Raw genomic sequence first — 26,908 nt, 5'->3', positions numbered from 1 at the left:
TAACTAGTAAGTAATTAAGGACGTCACTTAATCACGTTCCGCTCAGAAGTTCCCAAAAATCCTAATACTTCTCAGGCCCCTTGATTTTTTCTATTTTCTCCCTCCCTCCCCCACTCCTTCATTTTTTCACCTTTCTTTCTTTCTTTCTTTCTTTCTTTCTTTCTTTCCTACCATCAACCACCACCACCTAACCCCCCACCTACACTCATATATTAACACAATAATCTCCTCAGATTATAAAAGATATGAGATCCTTAACTAGGTTTTTCAATACTATGGAGCAGAATTGAAAAGCAATCTGTGGAACTTATTATACAGAGAAACTGATATTATGGAGCAGAATTGAAGGAGTAATCTGTGGAACTTATTGTGCAGACAAACTGAAAGTGATACATGGAGTAATTTAAGGAGTTTGTTGATGATAACGGCTTTGTGCATATATTGCTCCCGTTTATCTTATTTTCTTTTCTTTTTCTCCTTATGCGTAGCAATATTTTGTTCTTTCTTTTCTTGAACTCAAGTCTCTGTATATAAATTCTATTGTACATGGCACATAAGAAATAAGATTGTGAGTTAATCTTTCCATTTTTTGTTGAGTTTTATCATTCAACATTGCAAAGCCATGCTTGACTATGAATTTTATATAGTTTAGCTATTCATTTACGTCTATAAATGCACTATGGACATAAATGAATAGCTAAACTACATGAAAATGACATCCAAGTATGGCTTTTGCATTGTTGAAGAACCTAGCTAGGATGTTCGTTACTACCAGAGATGAGTCCATTTGTTCGAGTGGCATTTAGGATGCTCGTTGCAGTAATTCTCGTGGCTCCTTTTGGCATTGTCTAAGAAATGTATCTCTTACTCTCTTTCCCTTTGTGTGAATTTTAATCGTGTTATTTCCCCAGGAACACAAAGCCAAAGATGACATTCTCTGTTTTTGCTAACATCATGTTGCTTAGTTCACTCGAGTAAGAATTTTGCAACCAAGCTATATTTATGTTTATCATATTTAAGAGCACTTGAGAGTATTCCATTATCTATGTACCAATGTTTTAAAATCGGATCCAACCCGATCGATTCAACCGATTAGACTGGCAACCGAGGGCTTAACCGGGCCAGTCAAGGCTGAAAATTGGTGACTGGTGAGTGCAATTAACCCGTTTTGACCTACGGTTGGACTGGGTTTGTTGTAACGAGCCGTAGGTCCAACCGATTTTGTGGCAAAACCGAGTTAATGCAATTATAACCTCTCTCTACACTCTACCATTACATCTTTAACAATCATATAAGAGTAATACTACATATATATCATTGTCATACAACATTATGTGATAAAATATGATTGACTAATATAAGATTAAAATTAAACTTTTATCCACTCATATCTTGTCATACAACATTTCTCATATAACATTATGTGGTAAAATATGATTGGGTAATGTAAAGTTAAAATTAAATTTTCATCGGATCATATCTTGCCACGTAATATTATATGAAAAATTTTGTATAAAAATGATGTATATAGTATTATGTATCGTATAAACCTTGCTAAATCATACCCCATTCAACGATTAAAATCAGACCCTGATGCAATACTAATCCTAACTACCACCTTCGGCAACACATCCACCACAACGATTAAAGTCTCTCCGCCTCTTTGTTCTGGCAATTACGAATGTCGCTTATGAAAACAGAGAGTCCTCTCATGCCTGACAAAGCCATCTCGTCTCAGATTCACAAGCCCTAACAAAACTAAGAGAAAGAGAACACAATCTCTCTCTCTCTCTCTCTCTTCGGTTCCCAACCACTCTCAGATCCTCGCTCTCTCCTCTGCCGGATCTAACATACAACGTTTGTGTTACTACGAGATCTTGATGCACAATGAGAGATCAACTTCAATTTTCAAAATACAATTCAATTCGAAGCCAAGAGAAAGCAACGTGAAACTCAAAAGCTTGTAATAGTGACAGAAAGTGAAGGAAAATTTTGAAGAAAGCTTGTAATGGATGGTTGGATTATTTGTTTTATATTTATTTTTATTAGAATTCCATTTTAATATATTTATTAAAATTATCAAATTTCGGTTATTGTTTAATATCATTTTTTTTTTCCATTCAAGTTCCAGAAGTTTGAATCCTCTTTTTGTTTTCTTATTCAATTCAATTTAATTTAATTAATTCATTTGTCCTTAATCTATTTATTGGCTTGTTCATTAACAACTTAATTCAAAGTTTAAATTAGTTTTTGACTTTTTGTCTTTTCTAAAATAGTTTTTAAGCTCCTATTAATTTTTAGGGTTTAAATTTTTTTATGACATCAGTTTGTCGACGTCAACATAATGATGTCATTAGTTCAACCCATCGATCGGATCAGTTGGACCGGTCAACCTGAGACTCAAGCTCTTGACCGGGTCAATACAGAAGTCGAGTCTCAAAACATTTTTGACAACTACCAATTACTTTAATGATAAAGATTTAGAAGAAAATATTTATAGGTAGTGTAAATGCATTGATGAGTGATACAAGTGACGTGCTGCCCGTGGCATTCTAGATTTTTTTCCTCTTATACCCAGAAGAATGGCTTACGGTTGGAAAATCTCATATCGACTAAGTACACTTCAGTCAATACGTTTATAAGAGTGGATAATCCTTCCACTCAATAAGATCCTTTGGGTGAGGAGTTAGACCCAAAAATCAACAAATAGAATCAGAGTTAGTCTCATTTGAGCTGAGTGATAGACCAGCGGTGGGCTGTCAAACAACCTCTATTCATAAAGAAGTAGACCATATAGGCTTCACAGTAAGAAGGACTGTTGAAAATCCTATATTTACTAAGTACGCTCAAGCTAATGGGTTTATAAGAGTAGACGATCCTCCCATTCAATTAAGTCTTTTGGGTGAGAAGTTAGGCCTAAAAACTAACACTCATAATCTAAGCTTACAAAGTTAATCTAAGCTTACAAAGTTTACAAGATGTAATGTAACATCGGAATTGTGAGAGAAAATTTGTACGATTAAGTTAGTATTGCCCATACCAAAAAAGCTTATGTTTCCCCGTTTTACTTCAAGTAGAACCTATCTAATCTCTAAACTCACATTCATACAAACAAATACTTGAGATATGAGCAATGGGTTCATTTCGTAACATTATTTGTTTTAAGAAAATGAAATATGAAGAACAACTATAAATTGTTCTTCACAACAACAGAAACTGATCTGCATTTATACTATGGTGGCCCTACAAAAATTTTAGGTTGGCAGCAGCCACCAGTTTGACTCGGAAAACTTTTAAGATCTTAGCATTTATTGGGGACCATAATTTTTGTTAAATCTAAATGGAATCTTCTTCAGGTCTCTGTCTATTATCGACTGTCACAGCGGACTCATGACTTGGAGTTTCTGTGTCACCATTCATTATACCCATTTGTTGACCATTTTGTGCCCCGGCATCTTCACAGTTTTGTGATTTTGAGCGACGATACTCCTTGCTTTTACCCCACAAGATCATGTACAGTCCAATGACAATCACAGTTGCCCCAATAACCCTACTCATAATAACAACAAAACGTTGGATCAATTTTGTTTTCACATTTTCTCTACAATTTTATTAATCACAAAATTTGTTTTCGCATATTTGATGCATACCTTCCTAGGAAGAGTTTCTCAGCTAGAAGAAATGAGCTCAAAACTGCGATGATAACCATGCCGAGAGGGTTAAAAGAACTCACAAAAACAGGACCCCTTTTCTTCATTAACCATCCCATCATGAAATAAGCTGTGCAGGACACCATTCCCTGCATATATATATATATATATATATTATAAAATTAAACATCACTGTTAGGTTCAATATTATCATATAGTATTTTGATTTTCTTTAGGAGTTGAGGATTTGTTCTTGCCCCATAAATCACAGCTAGAAGTTTGACATCTGGGTTGAATATTGACCAGATTTTTGTGTTTCCTCGTTCAACTGCAAACGCCAGTATGACGCCTTCCATGGAACTTAGTGTGCACACCAAAGCGGTCAGAGTGAGCTCTGAAGGGTAGGATTTTAATATAAATGCCTGTAAAAACAACCCATTTAATTGGTTTTTATAGTTAAATCTGAATGGTTTTAGTAAAAGATGTTGATTAGTAAATAGTACTCTTATCTGTAATGTGAAAACAATACAGATAGGAATATTTTCTTACTTGCAAAATGATGAAACAAGACCAGAAAAAACAACCAGCTATGATCATTACAGCTCCCTTTATTAGATCTGTATCTTGCATATCACTTCCTGATTTATTATGAACACCAGTTCTTCCATTCGTCCATGGCAACTCCAGAAGACTTCCTTTCACAAATGTCATAATCATCGCTCCCCCGACTGCCACTATGGTTCCCAGTATCTTTGCCTGGCTATGGACCTTACTAATTTTCACGATCTCAAGCCTGCAAAAAAATTCACAAAAAATTGAAACTTAGATTGAAAAATCATCACAAACCTCCACTTTTTCTTTCTATTTCAATTTTTGGATTATTATATGAGGATTTTTGAACTTTTGATGATACAATTGTCCAATTAATTTTGATTTTTTTGTTCTTCCATTTCTTTTTTCCTAAACTTTTTGTGAACTCTTCGTTCTTTTTCTTTATTTCATCCCTTTATTCATAATGGTACTAATTAATTATTAATTATTTATTTATTTTTATTTTTGACAAGCTAAAGACACAAGAGATGAGAATAGTTACCCGAAAATCCAAGCCATTATAAATGCCATGGCAGGAAGAATGTTGCACATGGCAACTGTATAAGTTGCAGTAGTGTACTTCATCCCAGTATAATACAAATTCTGGCTAAGCACAGGCCTGTGTACATATATAGATTGAATACTCTCAAGTGTTCTTAATTATGGTAAAAAATAATGTAGCTTGGTAGGTAAAATTCTTACTCGAATAAACTAAGCAACACGATCTTTGCAAAAATGGGGAATGTCATCTTCGGCCTGGTGTTTCTGTAAGATATAATATGATTAACATTCTAAAATTTGATCAAAATTCACACAGAAAGAAAGTTAAAGAGTTAGAGATACATACCTTTCTAATACAATGGCGAAAGGAGAAATGAGAATTGCAGCAACGAGCATCCTGAGTGCTACCAGAACAAGTGGGCTCAACCCATCGGTCATAGCACGCTTTGCAATTATGGACATAAATGCATAGGTAATCTGCATAAAAATCACAGCCAAATATGGCTTTGATTTGTTGAAAAACCTCATTTCTTTATAATCTACTCAAGAGTTTTTTAGTGTATATATGATATATATTTTTCACGGATATTAAACGTTTTGCCTAAGACGTCTTCATTTATAGCATGGCAAGCAAAGGGTGATCGAAGCAACAACAGTACAAGCAAAAGACTTTTTACAAAGACTTAACGTCTTCTTCAAAACTTTCGAGATTGAGGGTCATTAATTAGGCCCTGGAAAAGCAGAAATCATATTCCACAAGACTTGACAACCAACATGTTTGTTCCTCTTTTCTAATATACATAGAATATAAAGTTATCTATTAATCTAGCCCCACACGAAATATCATATATAACCGTCACTGTTATAAAACCCAAACTTATAAACTTTCTCTTACAACTTCGACGTGACAATTCGTAATTGATCAATTCACAATGGATCCCGTCTATCCAATGATAGATTTCATTGGATCTCATCTATCAAATTACAAACTGTCATATCGGAGTTGTGAAAGAAAGTTTGTAGGATTAGATTATGAGTCGATCTTTATTGTAAATATATTTATATAAAACATGATTCCACATGAGTTCATTTGTGTTGTATTAAATTAATGTAATTAAGTGTTACAGATAATATCAACTTCAAGAGCTACCAATTAAGCTTCGTGAATGAGTCATTCAACATCTGTCTATGGCAGTTATTAGTGACTATTACTAATTATATATTATTAATAATTAATGACATAATTTTAACTTTGAGATTAATTACTACTTTCACAACCACACTACACTTTTCTATTTCCTTTTTCAGTTAATAAATATAATGTATAGTACTACTAGATATAAAGACATTGCCATATATACATTTTTTGTGTACAAATTAACCAAGGTGACAAAATAATAATAATAATAATACTATTTAAATAAAGAAAATCCTAACTAGTTCTATAGAGAGCAAACCCAATAATGCTAAAAGAATAGTATATTTTACTTATACATACTAATTATCAGACACTCTTTAGTACATAATTTCAAAGAAAAAGAAACATTAAGTTTGTTTTGGCTCCTCTTAGCCATGTCACTTTGGGAATGCCCAAGGTTGGGTGTTTTTTGCGGTTTTGGCTTTAGTTTCAAAGAAAATATGTAAAAAATTATACCTCCCGTTTGTTCAAAATTTGGTAGAACGTGCATACCATGAGAAACCATTGAATGTTTGAAACACGAGTCCACATGATGTTGAATTCTACGTCAAATCGGGCATTTTAACTTTGTTGAATCAATGTTCTTCTAATGTTGACTTGGTCTAAGGGCCTCAATTACCGCAATTTCTACCATGACCAAGAATAGTTTCATGTTGTCTTTATTTACTGTTGTCAGTAACTTTTAAATAATATATTAATTTCAGAAGAAGAACGTGAAACATAAACACTCTTAATTAATAATAATTACAAAAATAAAAAGTTTGAAGTAGCAAGAAGAAGCACGATTATGCTTTGTAATTGAATTAATGCCGTCTCATTAACTTATGGAAATCTAAAAACAAATCAAGAACACACACATTACACATCTTCAATTCATTCAAAGTTGCATGGAACTAATTCTTGGAATTATTTAATTCCAAGATCATAAAACGTCCCATGCATGTAATTTTTTTTTTTTTTTTTTTAATTCTTGGTTTTTCAGCATCAAACAGATTCATCAGCTCGTTTTGTGGAGGACGTCAAATCAAGATCGAAGCCAATTGAATCTTCAATATCTTCATTCAGACTCCCCACTATCCCACTCATTTTAGCCATTGGTTGTTGTTGATGATGGAGATCAATCGTTAATTCAGCCTTATTGATGCCTGAACTTGATAGGGCTTCATCATCCTTGCTCTTGCCCCACACAACCGAGTAAAGGCCAAACACAATCACAAGTGCTCCAATAATCCTGCGAAACTTATGCAAATTTTTTTAGTAAAATTAGTCTTGGTATTTATATATTTAATTAATTATTGTGGGGGAAGTTGTAGAGAGAAAATGACAAGCACCTTCCTAAATACATAATCTCAGCTAATAGAAATGACCCCATGATAGCCACTATCACCATGCTTAGAGGACTAAAAGTAGTGACAAAAACTGGTCCCTTCTTCTTCATTATCACACCTTGAATATAGTAAGCCAATCCTGAACATATGACTCCCTGCAATATTGAATTATATATTAAAATATTTGTATGTCAGTATCAATTGAATAAATGGATCCGTTAGAGATGGAAGAACAGAAAATTCTTACACTGTAAAGAGAAGCTAAGAGTTTACAATCAAAATGTATAGACCAGACTGAAGGGTTGCCTCTTTCCATTACCAAGGCCACTACCGTGCCTTCAATGGTGCCCATCAAGCAAATCAAAGCCGTGAGGGAGAGCTCAGTAGGATACGATTTCAGTGTAATTGCCTGTACAAGTCAAACAAGCAACTCATTTATTAATTTACTTGCACAACTTAAATTGATAATTAAAATATGTGGTTTAGTTAATATTATTAATATATTATTGATTGCTTTGGTATATAAATTATATAATATTTACTTGAAGAATGATGAAAGCAGCCCAGGTGAAGCAGCCCACTGCAATCAAAATTGCACCTTCAATTGGATGTTGCATTGTGGAAGTGGCTGAAGATTGTTGATTGTCACTTACTTTTATCCATGGCAAATCAATCATAGGTCCTTTAACTAAAGTCATAAGCATTGCTCCTCCAACTGTGACTACGGTTCCTATTATCTTTGCCTGGCTATGCAGTTTCCGAATATTAACCCTCTCAAGTCTACCAAAAACCATTCGCAAAATTAATCATGCATGAACCATCGAGTGTGTATACATATATAGTCATTCTCTAATGTGGACAGATTTGACTTTACCTCAAGATCCAAGCCATCAAAAATACGAAGGCAGGGAGAATATTGCTCATGGCAGATGTGAATATGGCTGTGGTATATTTCATGCCTGTGTAGTACAAATTTTGGTCGATTGTGGGCCTGCACATAGACAGATTTAATTATTAATATATATATATAATATTTGAAGATTATAGGATGGTGAATAAAATAATATTGCTTAATGGTCAGGACTCACTCCAGTAGGCCGAGCAATGATATCTTGATGAAGGTGGAGAAGGTCATCTTTGGCCTCACTTTCCTGTTCGACATTATGGTAGAAAATGATTAGTTCTTAAAGCTTAATTATAATATTTATATAGGTCTTAAATTAATTATATTCCAAAAACCCATGTTGAGAAAGACTTTAACACAAACAATTAAATAAAGAATATTTCAACTGCTTTCTAAAAACGACAAGAGAAAGAGAAACAATATAGCGTCAAAGAAGCTCACATATTGAGAGAAAAGAAAGATACAATACCTGTCAAGAAAAATGGCAAAAGGAGCAATAACAATAGTGGCAACAGCGTGGCGATAGACTGCCAATACATGTGGGCTCATGCCCTTATTTAGGGCAAACTTAGAAATTATGTTCATCCCTGCATATCCAAATTGCAGCAAAATCACAGCCAGATATGGCCTAGCTCTACTACACATGACACCAGATGACCCCATTTAACAATTTTTCTTTCTATCTCGAGCTAAATAGTGAAGTCAAACAAGTTTATGATGAGCAAAATGGAGTAGGAGTAAACTTGTTTATATAGAGACAATAAGGGCAGCTGTTTAATTTTCATGGACATTTACAAACTTAACACGTCTTCTCTTTTTGAAGTCTAGGGACTCCACTACGTAAAATCATGAAACCAACAGCATATCTTAATGCAGCATTCATTTCACTCAAAGTATCATAAAGCTAGCTAGCCAGCAAGCAATCTTTTCCACACATATTTATATATATCAAACACCATTTTAGTTTGCTGATTAATCGGCCACCTAATTACCATTGTTTATAAAATATAAAAGGGTAACACTTATAACTCAATCTCACCAATTTTCTTCCACAATCCTGACGTGACAGCTTGTAAATAAGTCATGTTTGATTACTATGAGTCTTGTCTGCCTAATTATGAGCTAATACGTCGGGATTGTGAAAAAAAAGTTTATAAAATTAGATTGTGAGTCAATTTTTATTAAATATAAAAAGCAGGGTTTGCTTGAAAATGACAACATATATATATTATTGAGCCGAACGATGAAAGTGTTTTAGGAAAATAATAGTATTAATATAACATAGTTTGTTTTTCGTTTTTTATTTTATAATTGATTAGTGCATGTATGGGTCGGTGCCTTTAATGAACATATAAAATGTGTTTTCTACAATAGCTCAGTTTTAGTGCATATCATAGAAAGTATGTTGCTAAACTATATAATTAATTATAAATTATAGTCTTACATTAACTTAAAATAATTATCAAATCATTTGATACCCATAACATATCTCATTTCTTCTGTTTTGTTCTAAAATAGGTGTAAAATTTATGGGTACCAAGCAAACCTTCCAGTTGCTACATATATAACTTAATATGACTCGACTTCATCAATAGTTTGAGTTGCAAATAAAAAAAAGATGTAATTTCATTAAATATTACACATTATTTTCTTAGCTAGAGTTGGTGGATTTCCATATTGCATATAAGGGACAATTTGATTCCGATAATGTTTTATTACAAAAAACATTGGATTATCAGTGACATTGACAACCTTGAGATTAATTATTATTGTATTTGGTTCCGGTGAAATATATAAATAATTATTGTATTTAGTTGACAATAGTTGTAAAATACTTAAATAATTAAGATAATTTGATCCCTAAACTTTTTGGTTAGTTTTGCCGTAAAAACTAAAAAGAGGTCTAAACAATTAGACCTTTTTTGTATCCACATCATATGAATTACTTGATAATGCAGCCTAATTCAATCTTCGAGTTCTTTCATAATAATATATATTGGTACTCAATTCCTTGACATTATGGTGTAAAAAAACTAATCAGTTGACTATTAATTTAATCCTGATATTGACTTCTGCTTTCTCAAATTAATATAAATCTTGCCAATGAGAATCAAAAGTCAATATATAGGCCAAAAGAGGATTCGTTTACAGCTAGCCTCAAATGTGGATTATGTTGGTGATATTAAATTAAAGCACTAACAAAAATGCTATCCATCTCATACTTCATAACCTCATTAATTCATATAATGCTTTATCTTTTATTTAATTTGCACTTCTCTTACGTTGAAGCATTAACTCAATTTCTTATTAGGAAACCACCAATATATCCTTTACAAGCACCTGAATATTCCCATGTACTACGTGCTGGACAGGGCTCATGCAGTAATCGGCGTCATCAAGGAATGCTTACCCTTTACCCAAAGAAATAAGGGTAATACTATTTGTATAAACTCTTGTACAAAGAAAGTTTGTACAAATTGACGTGACTTGTTATAAAGCATGTCATATATCATTAGGATTTACGTAACTTAATGCCACATTAATATTATGTGGACCTTCATATCACGTGGCACTCACATGATGTGCCACGTCACTTTATATAAACTCTCTTTGTATAAATAACTTTATCCAAAAAAAAAAATCCCATGTATTGTCCAAATCGATTCCTAGTTTCCCCATATTGTTAATGGGTTAAGAAGAAAAAGGAAATTCTTGTACTCTTTCATGCACTTCCACTTGCTTGCCATTTTCTTTAATAAATTAATTTGGTCGAACTGTGTACCCCCTTGGATTTCTCTCTCTCTCTCTCTCTCTCTCTCTCTCTCTCTCTCTCTCTCTCTCTATGTATATATAGTTGTTGTTGTGAGATTATTTTTGTTTAGAGACTATATATTGTAGTTTATTATATTGATCAAAATGCATGACTTCAGTATATATCATAGGGATTTGTCAACAAGTGAAGACAAGGAAACCAATTATTTTATGTATCATCAAAAATTTGTATTTTGCGACCTTAAATATTAACATGTGCTTTTAATATACATTGGTCTTCTTACATTCTTATCATTATTAGTATTAATGTATAATCCACAATTTCGGATCATGGATACCAAGTATATATATACACACACACACACTTGGTATCCATGATCCGAAATTGTGGATTATACATTAGTATTAATAATGATAAGAATGTAAGAAGACCTGTGTGTGTGTGTGTGTGTAGGTCTTCTTACATTCTTATCATTATTAATATTATTGTATAATCCACAATTTCGGATCATGGATGCCATATGTGTGTGTGTGTGTGTGTGTGTGTGTGTGTGCGTGTATATATATATATATATAACTGGGGGTGTTTGAGTCAGCATATGCATACTTCAACTAATCTTCTAAAATCCTGAAACTACCGATCGGGTAAGAGCTCTATTAGCCACCCCTATTAACAACCAAGGAGGAACGCGAACTCAATATCCCTTCAGTAATGCACCCAAGAGTCTCTATCGAATTATTCAGCCCTAAGGATATTGGTTAAGGATACACATTATTTCTTCTTTTATCAATGTTATAACTGTAGTAATGCAGCTAAAAATTCCATGTGTTCTTGCCCACGGTTAGGAGAGAAATAGAGTTAAAAATTCCACCACTCTATAGCTTTTTCTTCTACCAAAAACATTTAATTAATTAAAAGGCTAATGACTCCATGTCATGCCACTTGAGTTTCCATTAATTTTTGCTTTAGCTGCTGGATTTCTCCCCCAAAAACATTTCTTTATTGGATAAGTGTTACCTTTCCATATATGCTGATTGGATTTTGAGGAAGAACTAAATGCATTAATTCCACAATTAACTGACCCATAATATATGTTTCCCCAGATACCACTTTTTAGCATATATCGTGAAATCCACCCTAATCGATAAGGCTGTAAGTTTAATCTGATCTAACCCTCTTGATGAACACATGGACGTAGTCATAATATGCATGGCTGCGCAGGCTTCTCAAATAAAGCAAGTGGTTTTCATGGATATATATTCATAACTTAAACACCTCAGCATTGTGAAACTAAGCTTCTTGAACACATAATATACAGCTCACAAATATTACTTTGTAAAAGTGAATTTTTTTTTTTTTTTTTGGATAAAATCAGTGCCTCTAATCTCTATCTTAAACCCAGTTTGACTCTATCATCACCTTTTTCTTCCAGGTTCAGGGTGATAAGCATGTCGTACGTGTTAAGTTATTCCATCTGCCAACAAAAATGTAATCGAAATCACTCCTTAATTTCTAAGTTCATGTCATGATTCGTGATCTTGTGATTTGCTTTTGCCGTTTATATGTATAAATATAGGATGGATCATGAACACAGCACCAAATATTAGGAACCGATATTTTATATACAAACATATGGAACTCAAACCAAAGAGGAAGAAGACGAAAGCCCTTTTGGAGTTCTCTTATTCTAAGAAATAATCTTGTTTTAATTTCTTGAGTCAAACCAAAGACTATATAATTAATCGTAAACTATCTTCAGCTGCTCAGACAAATGACATAAACACCTTTCCGTGAGGAGCTGAAACTGGTTCATTTCAAGAAAAAAACTAAAGGTTTCTCCAGTTTGATTAGAGAAATTCGTCTTTGGAATTAGACTTCTGTTGTTTATTATTCGTGCTTATTAGAGGGATTCCAGACGTTATTTTTCTGTGGCTTTCTTGTGAGTATGATGAGCTGATGTTTTCAGTTTTCTTAATTTAAGTTGCAGTGATTAAATCAATGTGTAACTGAGCAAGCAATTCCTACCGACAATATAACAAATTATTAGGTGAAGAGTTCCATCACGTAATTATGTTAAAGATGACATTTATATAATGCAAAATGCTCATACTCAGTTCAGAAGCAATCGGACCTCAGCTGACGATTCCAAGAGTATTTAATGAAAACATCCCACAAACTTGTAAGGAAATCTACACGTTTTGTTGATTTGATTATATTTGTGATGAGTACATAATCAAAATATCCCACAAAAGTGTGAAAAATATTCTCCACGTTTTGTTGATCTTATATGTGAAACTTCCAAGAGGAACCACCATTAGTTAACCGTATAGTCAACTAAGATTCTTGAACATATTACTTAAGAAGTTTTGAGTTCGATTCACCTTAATTCTTAATAGAGATGACCACTAAAGACTTACCTTGTCGTTAACTTCAGGGCTTTAGAAGACTAGTTGAAATACATACAAACTGACCCGAACACTCTGATCAATCCAAAAAATAAAATTCTAGGAAGGAAATTTATTTATTAAATTGTATAGAGGAAATATTATATACATCCCAATTTTCATTTTAAATGATTAATTATTTTATGTGTTATTCATATCATTTAATATCACTATAAATTTTTTTGAAATATTAATTAAAAATGGTATAAAACTGAAAGAAAACAATCACTATAGTGCATGAATATCAAATTGGTAATGAAATTCTCAGTTTTTCTATTATATCCCAGGCACTTTTGAAGAAAATTTCAGGTAGCAACACAAGTTATTCCTGGAGCAAAACATTGATTCTATTATACTGGTTTCAATTGATTCTATTGTACTGGTTTCAAGGGTTTAGTAGAGGAACTTTAGAAAGGGTAGTTGATTGGTTCAGGTTGAATGGCCTTCTGCACAAGCTCGGTCTGTTCCTTCCCATGAACTTGATAGAAACCAGTGGCTATGGAAGCTGAAGGATCACGCCCGACATATTTGATGTCCTCTACGGATCCTCTGCTCAATTCTTTCATGGCAGTGCCAAGGCGGGGTGCGATATAGCTGTATGCACCCATGTTCATTGGCTCTTCCTGGCACCAAACTATCTCGGCATCTAAAAGGATCAAAGTCAAAACAAATCAACCTCGTTATGTAATAGAAGAAATCCAAGCTATAAAATACGCAGGCTTACCAACAAAATAAACCCTACTAAAATTCATACAATTATTTAGCCAGGCGATACTCCTACAATGAGAAACACAAGCTGAATTCCAAAAGGATTTCAATAATTCTTCATTTCAATAACTTAGCTTAGATCCGCTTTAGTCTCTTATCAAGCATAATTCTAAATAGAACCTTTCAATATTAACCTATGTTACTGTAAACAGACACACTTCATCATCTCACAAATTTTATGCCAATAACATTAATTTCAGGGCGACAATGAGAATGGATTGATCATGCCAGATAATATTGCATGAAAGCAGAATTTGATGCACCAGTCAAAACACATTGATGATAAATACAAACATATATAATGCACACCATCATCTCTTTTCACTAGTTGAAAAGACATACTTGGGTATCTCTTAAGTTCTCGCTGAATGAGATCATATGGAAATGGACAAAGCTGTTCCACCCTACAAATTGCAATGTCACTTGCATTCTTCTTCTTTCGCTCTTCATCAAGCTCATAATAAACCTACAAGCACGAATGCAGAGAGCTAAGTATAAATAGCATATGCCACAATAGACCATGATCATTTCCCATCTGATAAACCATTTTTTTGGGCGTTAATTATCATGTCCAACACAAGTAAATAGTTTGTTCTCTTGGCCATGTAACATATAAACTAGAAACTAACAAAGATATGGAAGATCATCCAGCATTAACTAACTAGAAATTTCAGGGAAAGATAAAGAGGGGCACTAATAGCATGACACACCTTCCCAGAGCAAAGAACCAGACGTCTAATACCCTTCTCAAGATCAGAGTGATCATTCTGATCCTTTATAAGCCTCTTAAATCTGGTCCCTTGTTTGTCAAAACCAGGGTGACCTTGGACATCATCAAACTCGGAAAGATTTGATTTGCAATCCTTGTAACGGAGTAGGTTTTTGGGAGACATCACAATCAGAGGCTTACGAAATCCCCTGTGTATCTGCACGACGGAATGGGAAAAAATAATAAAAATAAAGAGGCATGCCTGAAAGCTGGGAAGTATTCATAATTCAAAAAGTTGTACTAACCTGACGGCGCAAAACATGGAAGTAATTAGCAGGAGTCGTAACATTCACAACCTGCCAGTTGCATTCTTGAATTTGTTTTCTAAGAGTTTGATCCATCTCAGGTATAACGAAGGGATTGTCGTCACTCATCTACCAGAGAATTTATAAACATCTATATTAGTTAGCAGCAGAGTCAAATCCTATTATCCACATTCCCCTTGACAGGATTCAATAAACCCAACTAGGAACCACCCAGAAAAAAAGACACACTGAGAAAATACAGTGTGCCAGGCAAATATTTTGAAGAGATATTACTATGTCCATTGCATGCCTAACTAGTACATAAAGGACAATACAAATCCGCTTGTGCGGCATACCTGGAGTAAACGCTCCAATCTTGCACTTGAATGCTCAGGACCCTGACCATCATAACCATGAGGAAGCATCAGAACAAGTCCTGTCTGACGCAACCACTTTGACTCACCACTACTTAGAAACTGGTCAAATATCACTTGTGCTCCATTAGCAAAGTCACCAAATTGAGCTTCCCACATTACCAATGAGTTCGGGTTTTCCATTGAATAACCCAATTCATACCCAAGAACAGCAAACTCTGAAAGAGAACTGTTCAGAAAAATAAATAGTTTGAATATAAGCAACCAAAATTGAAGCAAAAATTTCAAGAGTTATCACATGTTTAAGGTGATATAGGTGCATTTTTAACAGCCTCAAGCAGAGAGACTATTTTCTACCAAAACATACTCTGCTCAGCATCAGTAAAAACGTGGTTTCTCATCTTCACTAGAATAGTGTAGATTTTTTCTTAAGAAATTCATAGGATGCAAAAATTGCACTCATTAGCATCGTGTAAACCTCGTCCCATGCCTGCCTATTTTGAGGGATAAAAATAAACAGTCTAGGTAGGTGTAAACAATTGGAGATGATGGTTACTTAATGCCTTAGTTTCCAAATGCATATTCAGAAGTCAACATACCATGGGACATATGCTTGAGAGAAGTAAGGAACCTTCTTCATGATGACAATGAAACGCATAAAACAAGCATGTTAGCTAAACTCTAAGCTATTAGTCTATTCCTTTTGAAGCAACATTATTACAATACCATTACAATTGGCGTCTTATAGTTACACTAATAATGATAATCTCAGAGATAGATAATGATACAGGAGCATTTAACAACGATAATCATAGAGATACTGTAGAATAGATTAAGGACACGCATAAAAAAGTAATGTGCATTACCTGTTGCTCACAGTGAACATTTCTTCGTCTTGGTTCATCAAAACATGATCCAGAGGACAATACTGCTCCTCCGTCTCTTGATCATGTAGCACAGCNTTCAGAAGTCAACATACCATGGGACATATGCTTGAGAGAAGTAAGGAACCTTCTTCATGATGACAATGAAACGCATAAAACTAGCATGTTAGCTAAACTCTAAGCTATTAGTCTTTTCCTTTTGAAGCAACATTATTACAATACCATTACAATTGGCGTCTTATAGTTACACTAATAATGATAATCTCAGAGATAGATAACAATACAGGAGCATTTAACAACGATAATCATAGAGATAGTGTAGAATAGATTAAGGACACACATGGAAAAGTAATGTGCATTACCTGTTGCTCACAGTGAACATTTCTTCGTCTTGGTTCATCAAAACATGATCCAGAGGACAATACTGCTCCTCCGTCTCTTGATCATGTAGCACAGCATGCCGGTGACTAAATGTACCTCTCTCGACATCCTGACCACTCAATCGGACATGGTTACCTTCCACAAGCAATGTAGCAAAGGCAAGTGCCTCCCCAAGTGCCCAGTCAATGCCTTCTCCAGTTTCTATCATTTTCGCGCGTTGTTCATAAATTTTCTTCACTGCCCTGTGAGGCTTAAAAGTTTCGGGAAGAGTTGTTATTGCTTTGCCAACAGTTTTCAAGATCTCTGGTTTTACCCTGCACAACATCATAATAAATTCAATAAGTTAAATCTCCGAAGCCAGAGCCAGCAAAGAACAAAAATTAATTGATAAAACAACACCATACCCAGTGTTTCGGATACGTGAAAGCCGCTCAGGTGACTTGAATCCAGCCCAATAAGCTGAGAGCCAGTCGCTTCTTTTAGGAACATAATCTTTGCTGGCCAAGAATTCTTCATTGAGGATCGTGTTGGCCTTCTCTTGTATCTTATTAATGTCTTCTTGGGTCACCTGTCCAGATTCTAAGAGTTTCTTTTTGTAGATCTCTAGAGGTGACATATGGTTCCGAATGACCTGTTTATATTCAACCAATCAGAAAGTCTAGTTTTATTGACTTGTCTAAAGAGCAGCATATATTTAGACCATCATTAGAAGCAAGGAAACTACTATAAGAAAAATATGGATCAAGGTGAAAACCCAAAAAAAAAAAGAAACAAAAAAAAAATAGAAAAAGAAATGAAAAGAGAAGAAATCAAGCACAATTGAACCTGAAATCTGACAAGAAAGGCAGAGATGACGATAACAGGACTAACCTTGTACATTTTGGGCTGTGTGAAAGAAGGCTCGTCAATTTCATTATGCCCAAATCGACGATAACACACTAAATCAACCACAACATCTGAATGGAATGTCTGCCGCCATTCTGCTGCAAGTTCACATACAAGAACAACTGCCTCCATATCATCACCATTTACATGGAAAATTGGCACATTCAAAGCCTTGGCAACATCAGTACAATACTGTGAGGATCTGCCTGCTCTTGGATCAGTAGTAAAGGCCACTTGGTTGTTTACTACAATGTGTATAGTACCACCAGTAGTGTAGTTTGGAAGCGCACTAAGATGAAAAGTCTCATAGACAACACCTTGTCCAGCAAAGCTACCATCTCCATGAATCAAAACAGCCATATTCTTGGTCCTGTCCACATCATTGGAGTAATATTGTTTTGCTCTAGTTTTTCCAACAACAACAGGGTCTACAGCTTCCAAGTGACTAGGATTAGCAACCAAAGACAAATGAATTCTCTTACCACCTCTAGTTGGCCGATCATAAGAAGTTCCCAGGTGATACTTAACATCACCAGTTCCTGTATAGAGACCAACTTCATCTACAGGCTTTGTACCACCACTAAACTCACTAAATATTTGGCGAAGTGGTTTTCGTACAACATTACCCAGCACATTCAGTCTTCCTCTGTGAGGCATTCCAATAACTATGTTCTCAACCCCAAGATCAGCTGCCCTATCAAACATCTCCTTCATGCCAGGAATCAATGTCTCCCCACCTTCAAGCCCAAACCTCTTTGCTGTAGTCCACTTAGTGGCCAAGAAGTTCTCAAATTGGCTACTCCATATAAGCCTATCCAGAATAACCTCTCGCCGTTGTCTATTGTATTGCGTCGGTGTTGGTGTTTCAATCTTGTCTCTCAACCAGTTACATTTCTCATGATCTGCTATGTGCATGTACTCATATCCAATGCTCCTACAGTAAGCCTGCTCAAGCCGGGTTAAAATGGATCTAAGTGTCTGCACAGGACGATTCTCAGCCAAAAAACCAGCCATTCTCCACACTCCTAAAAAGAACTCCCTATCAAGATCAGCTTCACTGAACCCATAAAGAGCTAGGTCCAAATCATCCGGGATTTCTCTTTCTTCCAACCCCAGTGGGTCCAACTTCGTTTTCATATGACCATTAACCTGGTAAGACTTCACAAGCAACAGCAAACGCATACTCTCATGAATTGTTTGACCCGAAATTCCAGGAGATGTAGCATCCTGACCAACAAAATTCCTAAAGAAATTATCCCACGATTCATCCACACTGTTAGGGTCAGCTTCCCAAGCCCTCTGTAACTCCTCCAAATAGATACTACTAGTTCCATCCAAGAAAGTATCAGTTAACCTAGATAAAGGTACAGTGCTAGGCATAGGTGTCGATTGTTCCTTTGCCTTGAACACGCTGGTGTGAAAATACAGGGCGTGCATCCGTACAACATGTGTCCTCGTTGCATATGAACCACCCTGAGCTAAAGTCCTCCTAATGGCAAGCTTTGTCACACTTGAACCAGCTCTAAACCACCCCATAGCAATCAACCTCAATCCTCAACTCTGTTAAAAACAAGCAAATTATAGAACACCAAACAAACAAAAATCAACGACACGATCAGAAACTAAAGAAATAATAAAACGAAAAAAGAAACATGTTATTCATGAAAATAGATCAAACAGATCATAATGCTCGTCTTATACAAATCAATATAGTTACCGTGTTGCACAAGAAATTGACATAATAAAATGATATCAGTTACTATGGGGTAGCACCAAATCAAACTACTATTGTAATTGATTTAATAATAATCGTAAATAAAAGAGACAGAAAATAAATAAACAATCTGAGCAGTAAATATCAACTGATAAAATTACGTTGTTGGGAAATGAGATAAAAGTGAGTGAAACCATAATTTATACGAGATTAAAAAAAAAAAAAAAAAAAAAAAACGAATTAGCACATCCAAGTAATTTCAAGTGCGTAATAAATCAAGGGAAGAGACTACAGTGATTTTCAATTTCAGAATGGCTAAGAGTAAGAGGCGTACCACAAAGCTGGAGAGGAAGAGAGAAACCTAGCCTCCGTCTGTGTTGAATCTGCATTTGGTTGCCTTTTATTGCATTTTTTAACCACATTTATAGTAAAAACCTATACCTATATATATATATTATTTGTAATTTTTTTTTTTTTTTTTTTTTTTTTTGGGTGTTACTTTTCTGTGTAAGAGTTGAATTTGTATTATGATTGCAATCAAAATCAGGTGATCGTTTTCAGTTTCCTTGATTTAAGAAGTGCTTCTAAGCAATCACGAATCTCAGGAACCCAGAAATAGTTGCAGGGAAAAAATGGCGACAATATAACAAATTAATTAATGAAGAGTTCTGGATCATAAAGAAATATACATGTTTTGTTGAATATATTTGTGTTAAGTATAAAATGAAAATATCCCACAAATTTGTAAAGAAATCTGCACGTCTTGTCGATTCCAGTAAGGCAATCCCGCCTATTCTTGGTAATGATGGATGAGAAAGATAGGTGTTATGACATTTGGAGTATCTTAATTTTTGCTTTTATTTCAAATAGACCCTAAAAGTTTAAAAAATGTGTCACTGATATCCCTTTGTTTTATCAAATGGACTGCCAAAATTTTAGAAATTTATCAAAAGTATCCCTTTATCCTAACTTTGTTATATTGTTATTAATAATGGATATAGGAAAGATAGGTATTATGAAATTATATAGAATATCTTCTATAGTGTCACCTTATTGGCTTATTATTTACAAGCAAGAACACATGCAAAAAGTCATCACTAAATATATTTTAAAATGTGTAATATTAATACACTAATATATATGTATATGAAATTTTATCAATATTTTATTTTTTTATTACAAGTAATAAAAAATGCTCCAGCCACAAATAAATTTGTACAAATCCGGTTCTTTACGTTTCATCATCCCCCCCTCCCCCCGTTTCTCTTCATCATTATCACAATTAAAATTGACGGGAAAAATTAAAAATACTTGAAAGAGATAAGAGTGAGAGAAAAAGAAACTGAAATTTAATTACAAGTCTATCCATCCAGTACTCAAAGGAAGACAACATTATTACAGTCAAAAACACTACAAAAGTAGTGCATAAATATCATATTGGTATTGAAATTCAGTTTTTGTATGATTTCCCTGGTGTTTTTGAAGATAACAGAATTAACGACAAACATCAAACAATAGAAGAAATGGAAATAAAAATTTTCAGATTCCATGAGTTATTCTTGGAGCAAATCATTAATCTTCTTATACTGGTTTCAAGGGTTTAGAACTTTAGAGAGGCTGGTTGATTGGTTCAGGTTGAATGGCCTTCTGCACAAGCTCGGTCTGTTCTTTCACATGAACTTGATAGAAACCAGTGGCTGTGGCAGCTGAAGGAGCACGGCCGACATATTTGATGTCCTCTACAGTTCCTCTGCTCAGTGATTTCATGGCAGTGCCAAGACGAGGTGCAATATAGCTGTATGCACCCATGTTCATTGGCTCTTCCTGGCACCAAACTATCTCGGCATCTAAAAGGATCAAAGTCGAAACAAAACAGTCTCGCTATGTCAATAGAAATTTGTGTAAAGAATATGAGAAATGAAGAAATCCGACTGATCAAATAAACTGAACAGAAAAACATGCAGGCTCTCTGATAAATTCAACCCTACGAAAATGTATTCAATTTTTAGCAAGTAGATCCTGTCCTACAATAAGAAACGCTAGCTAGATTCCAAAGGATTTCACAAGTTCATTTCAATAACTTAGTTTAGATCTGCTTCGTCTCTTATCTAGCATTATTCTATTAGAAGCTTTTAAGTATTAATCTATATTACTGGGAGCAGACACATTTCATCGTCTCACAAATTTTCTGTCAATAATATTATTTCAAGACTACAACGTGCAAGCATTGATCATGCCAGATAATAATGCAGGAGAACACAACTGAATGCACCACGTAAAAACACACTGATGATAACTACAAACATAAATAATTATGCAAGTAATCCACGTAATCAATGAAAACATCTAAAAAGAGAGATGTGGCTTCTCCATTATAAATAATGCACACCATCACCTCTGGTGAGTAGTTAGAATACATACTTGGGTATCTCTTAAGTTCTCGCTGAATGAGATCATATGGAAATGGACAAAGCTGTTCCACCCTACATATTGCAACGTCACTTGCATTCTTCTTCTTTCGCTCTTCATCAAGCTCATAATAAACCTGCAAGCAAGAATGCATATGAACTATGTATCAACTGTAACCATTTTCCATCTAATAAACCATTTTTTCTTGTGGGGTTAATTATCATGTCAAGCACAAACAAATTGTTTGCTTTCTTGGCCATGTAACATATAATATGGAAAATAACAAGGATATCCAAGATCATCCAGCATTTAATAAAATTTCAGACATAAAAAGCGGCACTAAGAGAATGACACACCTTCCCAGAGCAAAGAACCAGGCGTCTAATACCCTTCTCAAGATTAGAGTGATCATTCTGATCCTTTATAAGCCTCTTGAATCTGGTCCCTTGTTTGTCAAAACCAGGGTGGCCTTGGACATCATCAAACTCAGAAAGATTTGATTTACACTCCTTGTGACGGAGTAGGTTTTTGGGAGACATCACAATCAGAGGCTTACGGAATTCCCTGTGTATCTGCAAGATGAAATAGCAAAAATAATAAAATGACGAGACATAGCTAAAAACTGGTAAGTAATTCATAATTCAATAAGTTGTACTCACCTGACGGCGCAAAACATGGAAGTAATTAGCAGGAGTCGTAACATTCACAACCTGCCAGTTGCATTCTTGAATTTGTTTTCGAAGAGTTGGATCCATCTCAGGTATAACGAATGGATTGTCGTCACTCATCTACCAAAGAATTTATAAACATCTATATCAGTTAGCAACAGAGTCAAATCCTATCATCCACATTCCCCTTGACAGGGTTCAATAAACCCAACTAGGAACCATGCAGAAAAAAGACACACTGAGAAATACAATACAGTGTGCCAGGCAAATATTTTGAAGAGATACAAGTCCATTGCATGCCTTTTCCCAACCGTCCACATGAAAAACATGGTCCAACAAAGTAAACCAAATAAAAGAGACATGATGTACAGCCTAACTAGTACATAAAGGACAATACAAATGCACTTGTGGGGCATACCTGAAGGAAACGCTCCAATCGTGCACTTGAATGTTCAGGACCCTGACCATCATAACCATGAGGAAGCAACACAACAAGTCCTGTTTGACGCAGCCACTTTGACTCACCACTACTTAGAAACTGATCAAATATCACTTGTGCTCCATTAGCAAAATCACCAAATTGTGCTTCCCACATTACCAAAGAGTTTGGGTTTTCCATTGAATAACCCAATTCAAATCCAAGAACACCAAACTCCGAAAGAGAACTGTTCAGAAAAATAAATAGTTTGAATGTAAAAACCAAAATAGAAGCAATAATTCAAGAATTATAAAGTGTCTCAGGAGATACTGGTGCACTTTTAACTGCCTCAAGTAGAAAGACTGTTACCCAGCATCAGTAACAATGGGTTTTCTTATCGTAACTAGAATAGCATAGATTTTCAATAAGAAATTCTTAGGATGCAGAAATTACACCTCATCCATGCCTGCCATCAATTTGAACAAGGGGAAAATAAAAACATTCTGGGTATGTGTATGCAATTGGAGAAGATGGTTACTTACTGCATTAATCTCATATGCATTTTCAGAAGTCAACATACCAGGGACATGTGCTTGAGAAAAGTAAGGAACCTTCTTTATGATGACATTAGGTACATAATACTAGCATGCACACTAATGCATGTTTGCTAAACTCTAAGCTATTGATAGAAAACCACTCCAATACTCAACAATTTGGGTGGGGCATGGGTCTTTCATGGGCGGGTTAGAACTCTCCTTGGAAAACCGGCTTGCCAAGGGAGGGTGCCCAAGTCTTTATAACCCACATGCCCACCTTTTCCCTTCAATGTGGGATCCTAACACATTCTTCTTTCCTTTTGAAGCCACATTATTACAACCATTACAATTGGTGTCTTATTGTACACAAGAAGAAGATAATCATACATGAGCATTACAAGATACATAGAGAAAGTGTAGAACAGATTAAAGACAAACATGGAAAAGTAATGCATTACCTGTTGCTCACAGTGAACATTTCTTCATCTGGTTCATCATAACATTGTCCAGAGGCAATACTGCCCCTGTCTCTTGATATGTAGCACAGCATGCCGGGACTAAATGTACCTCTCTCAATCCTGACCACTCAACCGAACATGGTTACCCTCTATAAGCAATGTAGCAAAGGCAATGGCTCCCCAACTGCCCAGTCAATGCTTCTCCAGATTCTATCATCTGTGCACGTTGTTCATAAACTTTCTTCACTCCCCTGTGGGCTTGAAAGTTTCAGGAAGGGTTGTGATTGCTTTGCCAACATTTTTCAAGATTTCTGGTTTTACCTGTACAAAACCGTAACAAATTCATTAAGCTAAACTACGAAGCCAGAGAAAGCTACAATAAAATTTTAACTGAAAAAAACACCACCATAACCAGTGTTTCGAATACGTGAAAGTTGTTCAGGTGACTTGAACCCAGACCAATAAGCCGAGAGCCAGTCCTTCTTTTAGGAACATAATCTTTGCTGGCCAAGAATTCTTCATGAGGATTGTGTAGACCTTCTCTTGTATCTTATCAATGTCTTCTCGGGTCACCTGTCCAGATTCTAAAAGTTTCTTTTTGTAGATCTCTAGAGTTGATGGATGATTCCGAATGACCTGTTATATTCAACCAATCAGAAAGTCTAGTTTTATGACTTGCTAAAGAGCAGCAGGTTTTAGATGCTCATTAAAACAAGGAAACATACGCCACTACAAGAAAAATATGGATCAGGGTGAAAAAAAACAATAAATAAAAAAGGAAGGAAAACAGAAGAAAATCAAACACATTTTAGCCACAAATCTAACAAGAAAGGTAGAGCTAACTATAACAGGACTAACCTTGTACATTTTGGGCTGTGTGAAAGATGGCTCATCAATTTCGTTGTGCCCAAATCGACGATAGCAAAACTAAATCAACCACAACATCTGAATGGAACTTCTGCCGCCATCTGCTGCAAGTTCACATACATGAACAACTGCCTCCATATCATCAGCATTTACATGGAAAATGGGGGCATTCAAAGCCTTGGCAAACATCAGTACAATACGTGAGGATCTGCCTGCTCTTGGATCAGTGGTAAAGGCCACTTGGTTGTTCACTACATGTGTATAGTAACAGAGTGTTGTTTGGAAGGCCTAAGATGCAAAGTCTATAGACAACACCTGTCCAGCAAAGCTACCATCTCCATGAATCAAAACCGCCATATTCTTGGTCCTGTCCACATCATTGAGTGATATTGTTTGCTCTAGTTTTTCCAACAACAACAGGGTCTACAGCTTCCAAGTGACTAGGATTAGCAACAAAGACAAATGAATTCTCTTTACCACCTCTAGTTGGCCGATCATAAGAAGTTCCCAGGTGATACTTAACATCACCAGTTCCTGTATAGAGACCAACTCATCTACAGGCTTTGTACCACCCATAAACTCACTAAATATTTGGCGAAGGGGTTTCGTACAACATTACCCAGCACATTCAGTCTTCCTCTGTGGGGCATTCCAATAACTATGTTCTCAACCCCAGATCAGGCCCTATCAAAAATCTCTCATGCCAGGAATCAATGTTCCCCACCTCAAGCCCAAACCTCTTAGCCGTAGTCCACTTAGTGGCCAAGAGTTCAAATGTGTACTCCATATAAGCCTATCAAGAATAACCTCTCGCCGTTGCCTGTTGTATTGCATCGGTGTGGGTTTCAATCTTGTCTCTCAAACAATTACATTGCTCCGATCAGCACATATGCATGTACTATACCAATGCTCCCACAGTAAGCCTGCTCAAGCCGGGTTAAAATGGATCTAAGGGTCTGCACAGGACGATTCTCAGACAAAAAACCAGCCATTCTCCACACTCCTAAAAAGAACTCCCTATCAAGATCAGCTTCACTGAACCCATAAAGAGCTAGGTCCAAATCATCCGGGATTTCTCTTTCTTCCAATCCCAATGGATCCAACTTTGCTTTCATGTGACCATTAACCTGGTATGCCCTCACAAGCAACAACAAACGCATACTCTCCTGAATCGTTTGACCTGAAATCCCAGGAGATGTAGCAGCTGACACAAAATTCCTAAAGAAATTATCCCGAATCATCCCCAACTATTAGGGTCAGCTTCCCAAGCCCTCTGCAACTCCTCCCAATAGACACTACTAGTTCCATCTAAGAAGCTATCAGTTAACCTAGATAAGGAACAGGGCGAGGCAAGGTGCAGATTGTGCCTTGACTTAACACAGTGGTGTGAAAATACCGGGACTGTGCCGGTACCACACGTGTCCTCGTTGCATATGAACCACCTTGAGCTAAAGTCCTCCTAATGGCAAGCTTGCCATGTGAACCAGCTCCTAAACCACCCATAGCAATCAACCTCAATCCTCAACTCTATAAAAAACAAGCAATTCATCGAACACCAAACAAACAAAAAAAACAACCAAGATCAGAAACTAAAGAAATGACTAACGAAAATTGACCACCAAAAAAAAATTATTTATTAAAAATAGATAAACGGATCATAATTTCGTCTTACACAAATCAATAGACGTTCCACAAATTCAACGCATAAATCAAGAACTAAGACAGCAGTGATATTCATTTCCAGAAATCCTTTAAAACAGATTTAAAAATGAATGGTTTGAATAAGAGGCGTACCTACAAAGCTCGAGATGAAAGAGAATTAGAGAGGAACCCTAGTCGTTCTGGAACGTGACGGTGACGGTCACTCCGTCCGCGTTGAAAGTTGAAACCGCACTTTTGTGTATTTTTATGGTTTCTTTTTTTTTTTTTTTATATTTCTAACATCTTCTCGTATTAAATTTTTGGTCAAATTATTTTTTTCGTTCTTTCGTTTTTGAAATTTCTTAATAATGGCACTTTCACATTGTACAAAATTAACCAAAAAACTGGAAACTGGAAACTAACCACATTTTATTGGAAAACCAATTGAACCCGAATTTCTTTCCTCTCACTTTGCTTATTTTGAAGGTTATTTTGCTAAAAC

The 26,908-nt window shown here is 35.4% G+C and overlaps 3 protein-coding genes and 1 pseudogene across 5 annotated transcripts; all 4 read right to left on the bottom strand.

The window, feature by feature from the left end:
• Positions 1-3,336: 3,336 nt before the first annotated feature.
• On the bottom strand, positions 3,337-5,270 carry LOC116128890 (WAT1-related protein At5g13670-like). Its single transcript, XM_031414656.1, has 7 exons — positions 5,089-5,270; positions 4,944-5,006; positions 4,744-4,860; positions 4,200-4,443; positions 3,908-4,072; positions 3,651-3,799; positions 3,337-3,550 (listed from the first exon to the last, which is right to left on the bottom strand). The coding sequence occupies exons 1-7, from the start codon at positions 5,268-5,270 to the stop codon at positions 3,337-3,339; spliced, it is 1,134 nt and encodes a 377-aa protein (XP_031270516.1).
• Positions 5,271-6,924: 1,654 nt separating this feature from the next.
• Positions 6,925-8,835, bottom strand: LOC116128889 (WAT1-related protein At2g39510-like). Its single transcript, XM_031414655.1, has 7 exons — positions 8,642-8,835; positions 8,357-8,419; positions 8,143-8,259; positions 7,811-8,048; positions 7,516-7,677; positions 7,272-7,423; positions 6,925-7,171 (listed from the first exon to the last, which is right to left on the bottom strand). The coding sequence occupies exons 1-7, from the start codon at positions 8,833-8,835 to the stop codon at positions 6,925-6,927; spliced, it is 1,173 nt and encodes a 390-aa protein (XP_031270515.1).
• A 4,924-nt stretch (positions 8,836-13,759) lies between these two features.
• On the bottom strand, positions 13,760-26,699 carry LOC116128801 (2-oxoglutarate dehydrogenase, mitochondrial-like). 3 transcript variants are annotated; one of them, XM_031414557.1, is made up of 10 exons: positions 26,560-26,699; positions 17,681-19,255; positions 17,215-17,441; positions 16,877-17,124; positions 16,412-16,496; positions 15,528-15,774; positions 15,172-15,300; positions 14,868-15,083; positions 14,500-14,623; positions 13,760-14,035 (listed from the first exon to the last, which is right to left on the bottom strand). In XM_031414557.1, exons 2-10 carry the CDS (start codon positions 19,229-19,231, stop codon positions 13,797-13,799), a joined length of 3,066 nt encoding a protein of 1,021 aa, XP_031270417.1. In that variant the 5' UTR covers positions 19,232-19,255; positions 26,560-26,699; the 3' UTR covers positions 13,760-13,796. The 3 variants fall into 3 exon arrangements, with proteins under 3 accessions (XP_031270417.1, XP_031270419.1, XP_031270418.1); XM_031414559.1 differs by lacking the exon at positions 26,560-26,699 and adding an exon at positions 26,438-26,535; XM_031414558.1 differs by lacking the exon at positions 26,560-26,699 and adding an exon at positions 19,745-19,826 and having other exon boundaries at positions 17,681-19,257.
• LOC116128803 lies at positions 20,774-26,299 on the bottom strand (annotated as a pseudogene).
• Positions 26,700-26,908: the final 209 nt, after the last annotated feature.

This window comes from Pistacia vera, unplaced genomic scaffold (genome assembly GCF_008641045.1).
Source record: "Pistacia vera cultivar Batoury unplaced genomic scaffold, PisVer_v2 Contig204, whole genome shotgun sequence".
Classification (NCBI taxonomy): Eukaryota; Viridiplantae; Streptophyta; class Magnoliopsida; order Sapindales; family Anacardiaceae; genus Pistacia; species Pistacia vera.
This window is presented reverse-complemented; position numbering and strand designations above follow the sequence as displayed.

What these genes read in the sequence shown, in the direction of transcription:
- LOC116128890 (XM_031414656.1), bottom strand. Translation starts at nt 5,270, where the DNA reads ATGAGGTTTTTCAACAAATCAAAGCCATATTTGGCTGTGATTTTTATG. An exon ending in TTCGCCATTGTATTAGAAAG is followed by an intron (nt 5,007 to 5,088) that starts GTATGTATCTCT and finishes TATATCTTACAG; the next exon opens with AAACACCAGGCCGAAGATGA. An exon ending in ATAATGGCTTGGATTTTCGG is followed by an intron (nt 4,444 to 4,743) that starts GTAACTATTCTC and finishes ATTTTTTTGCAG; the next exon opens with GCTTGAGATCGTGAAAATTA.
- LOC116128889 (XM_031414655.1), bottom strand. Translation starts at nt 8,835, where the DNA reads ATGGGGTCATCTGGTGTCATGTGTAGTAGAGCTAGGCCATATCTGGCT. An exon ending in TCATTGCTCGGCCTACTGGA is followed by an intron (nt 8,260 to 8,356) that starts GTGAGTCCTGAC and finishes GTCTATGTGCAG; the next exon opens with GCCCACAATCGACCAAAATT. An exon ending in GAGATTATGTATTTAGGAAG is followed by an intron (nt 7,172 to 7,271) that starts GTGCTTGTCATT and finishes TAAGTTTCGCAG; the next exon opens with GATTATTGGAGCACTTGTGA.
- LOC116128801 (XM_031414557.1), bottom strand. Translation starts at nt 19,231, where the DNA reads ATGGGGTGGTTTAGAGCTGGTTCAAGTGTGACAAAGCTTGCCATTAGG. An exon ending in CACAGCCCAAAATGTACAAG is followed by an intron (nt 17,442 to 17,680) that starts GTTAGTCCTGTT and finishes GAATATAAACAG; the next exon opens with GTCATTCGGAACCATATGTC. An exon ending in AGAACTTAAGAGATACCCAA is followed by an intron (nt 14,036 to 14,499) that starts GTATGTCTTTTC and finishes TGATCCTTTTAG; the next exon opens with ATGCCGAGATAGTTTGGTGC.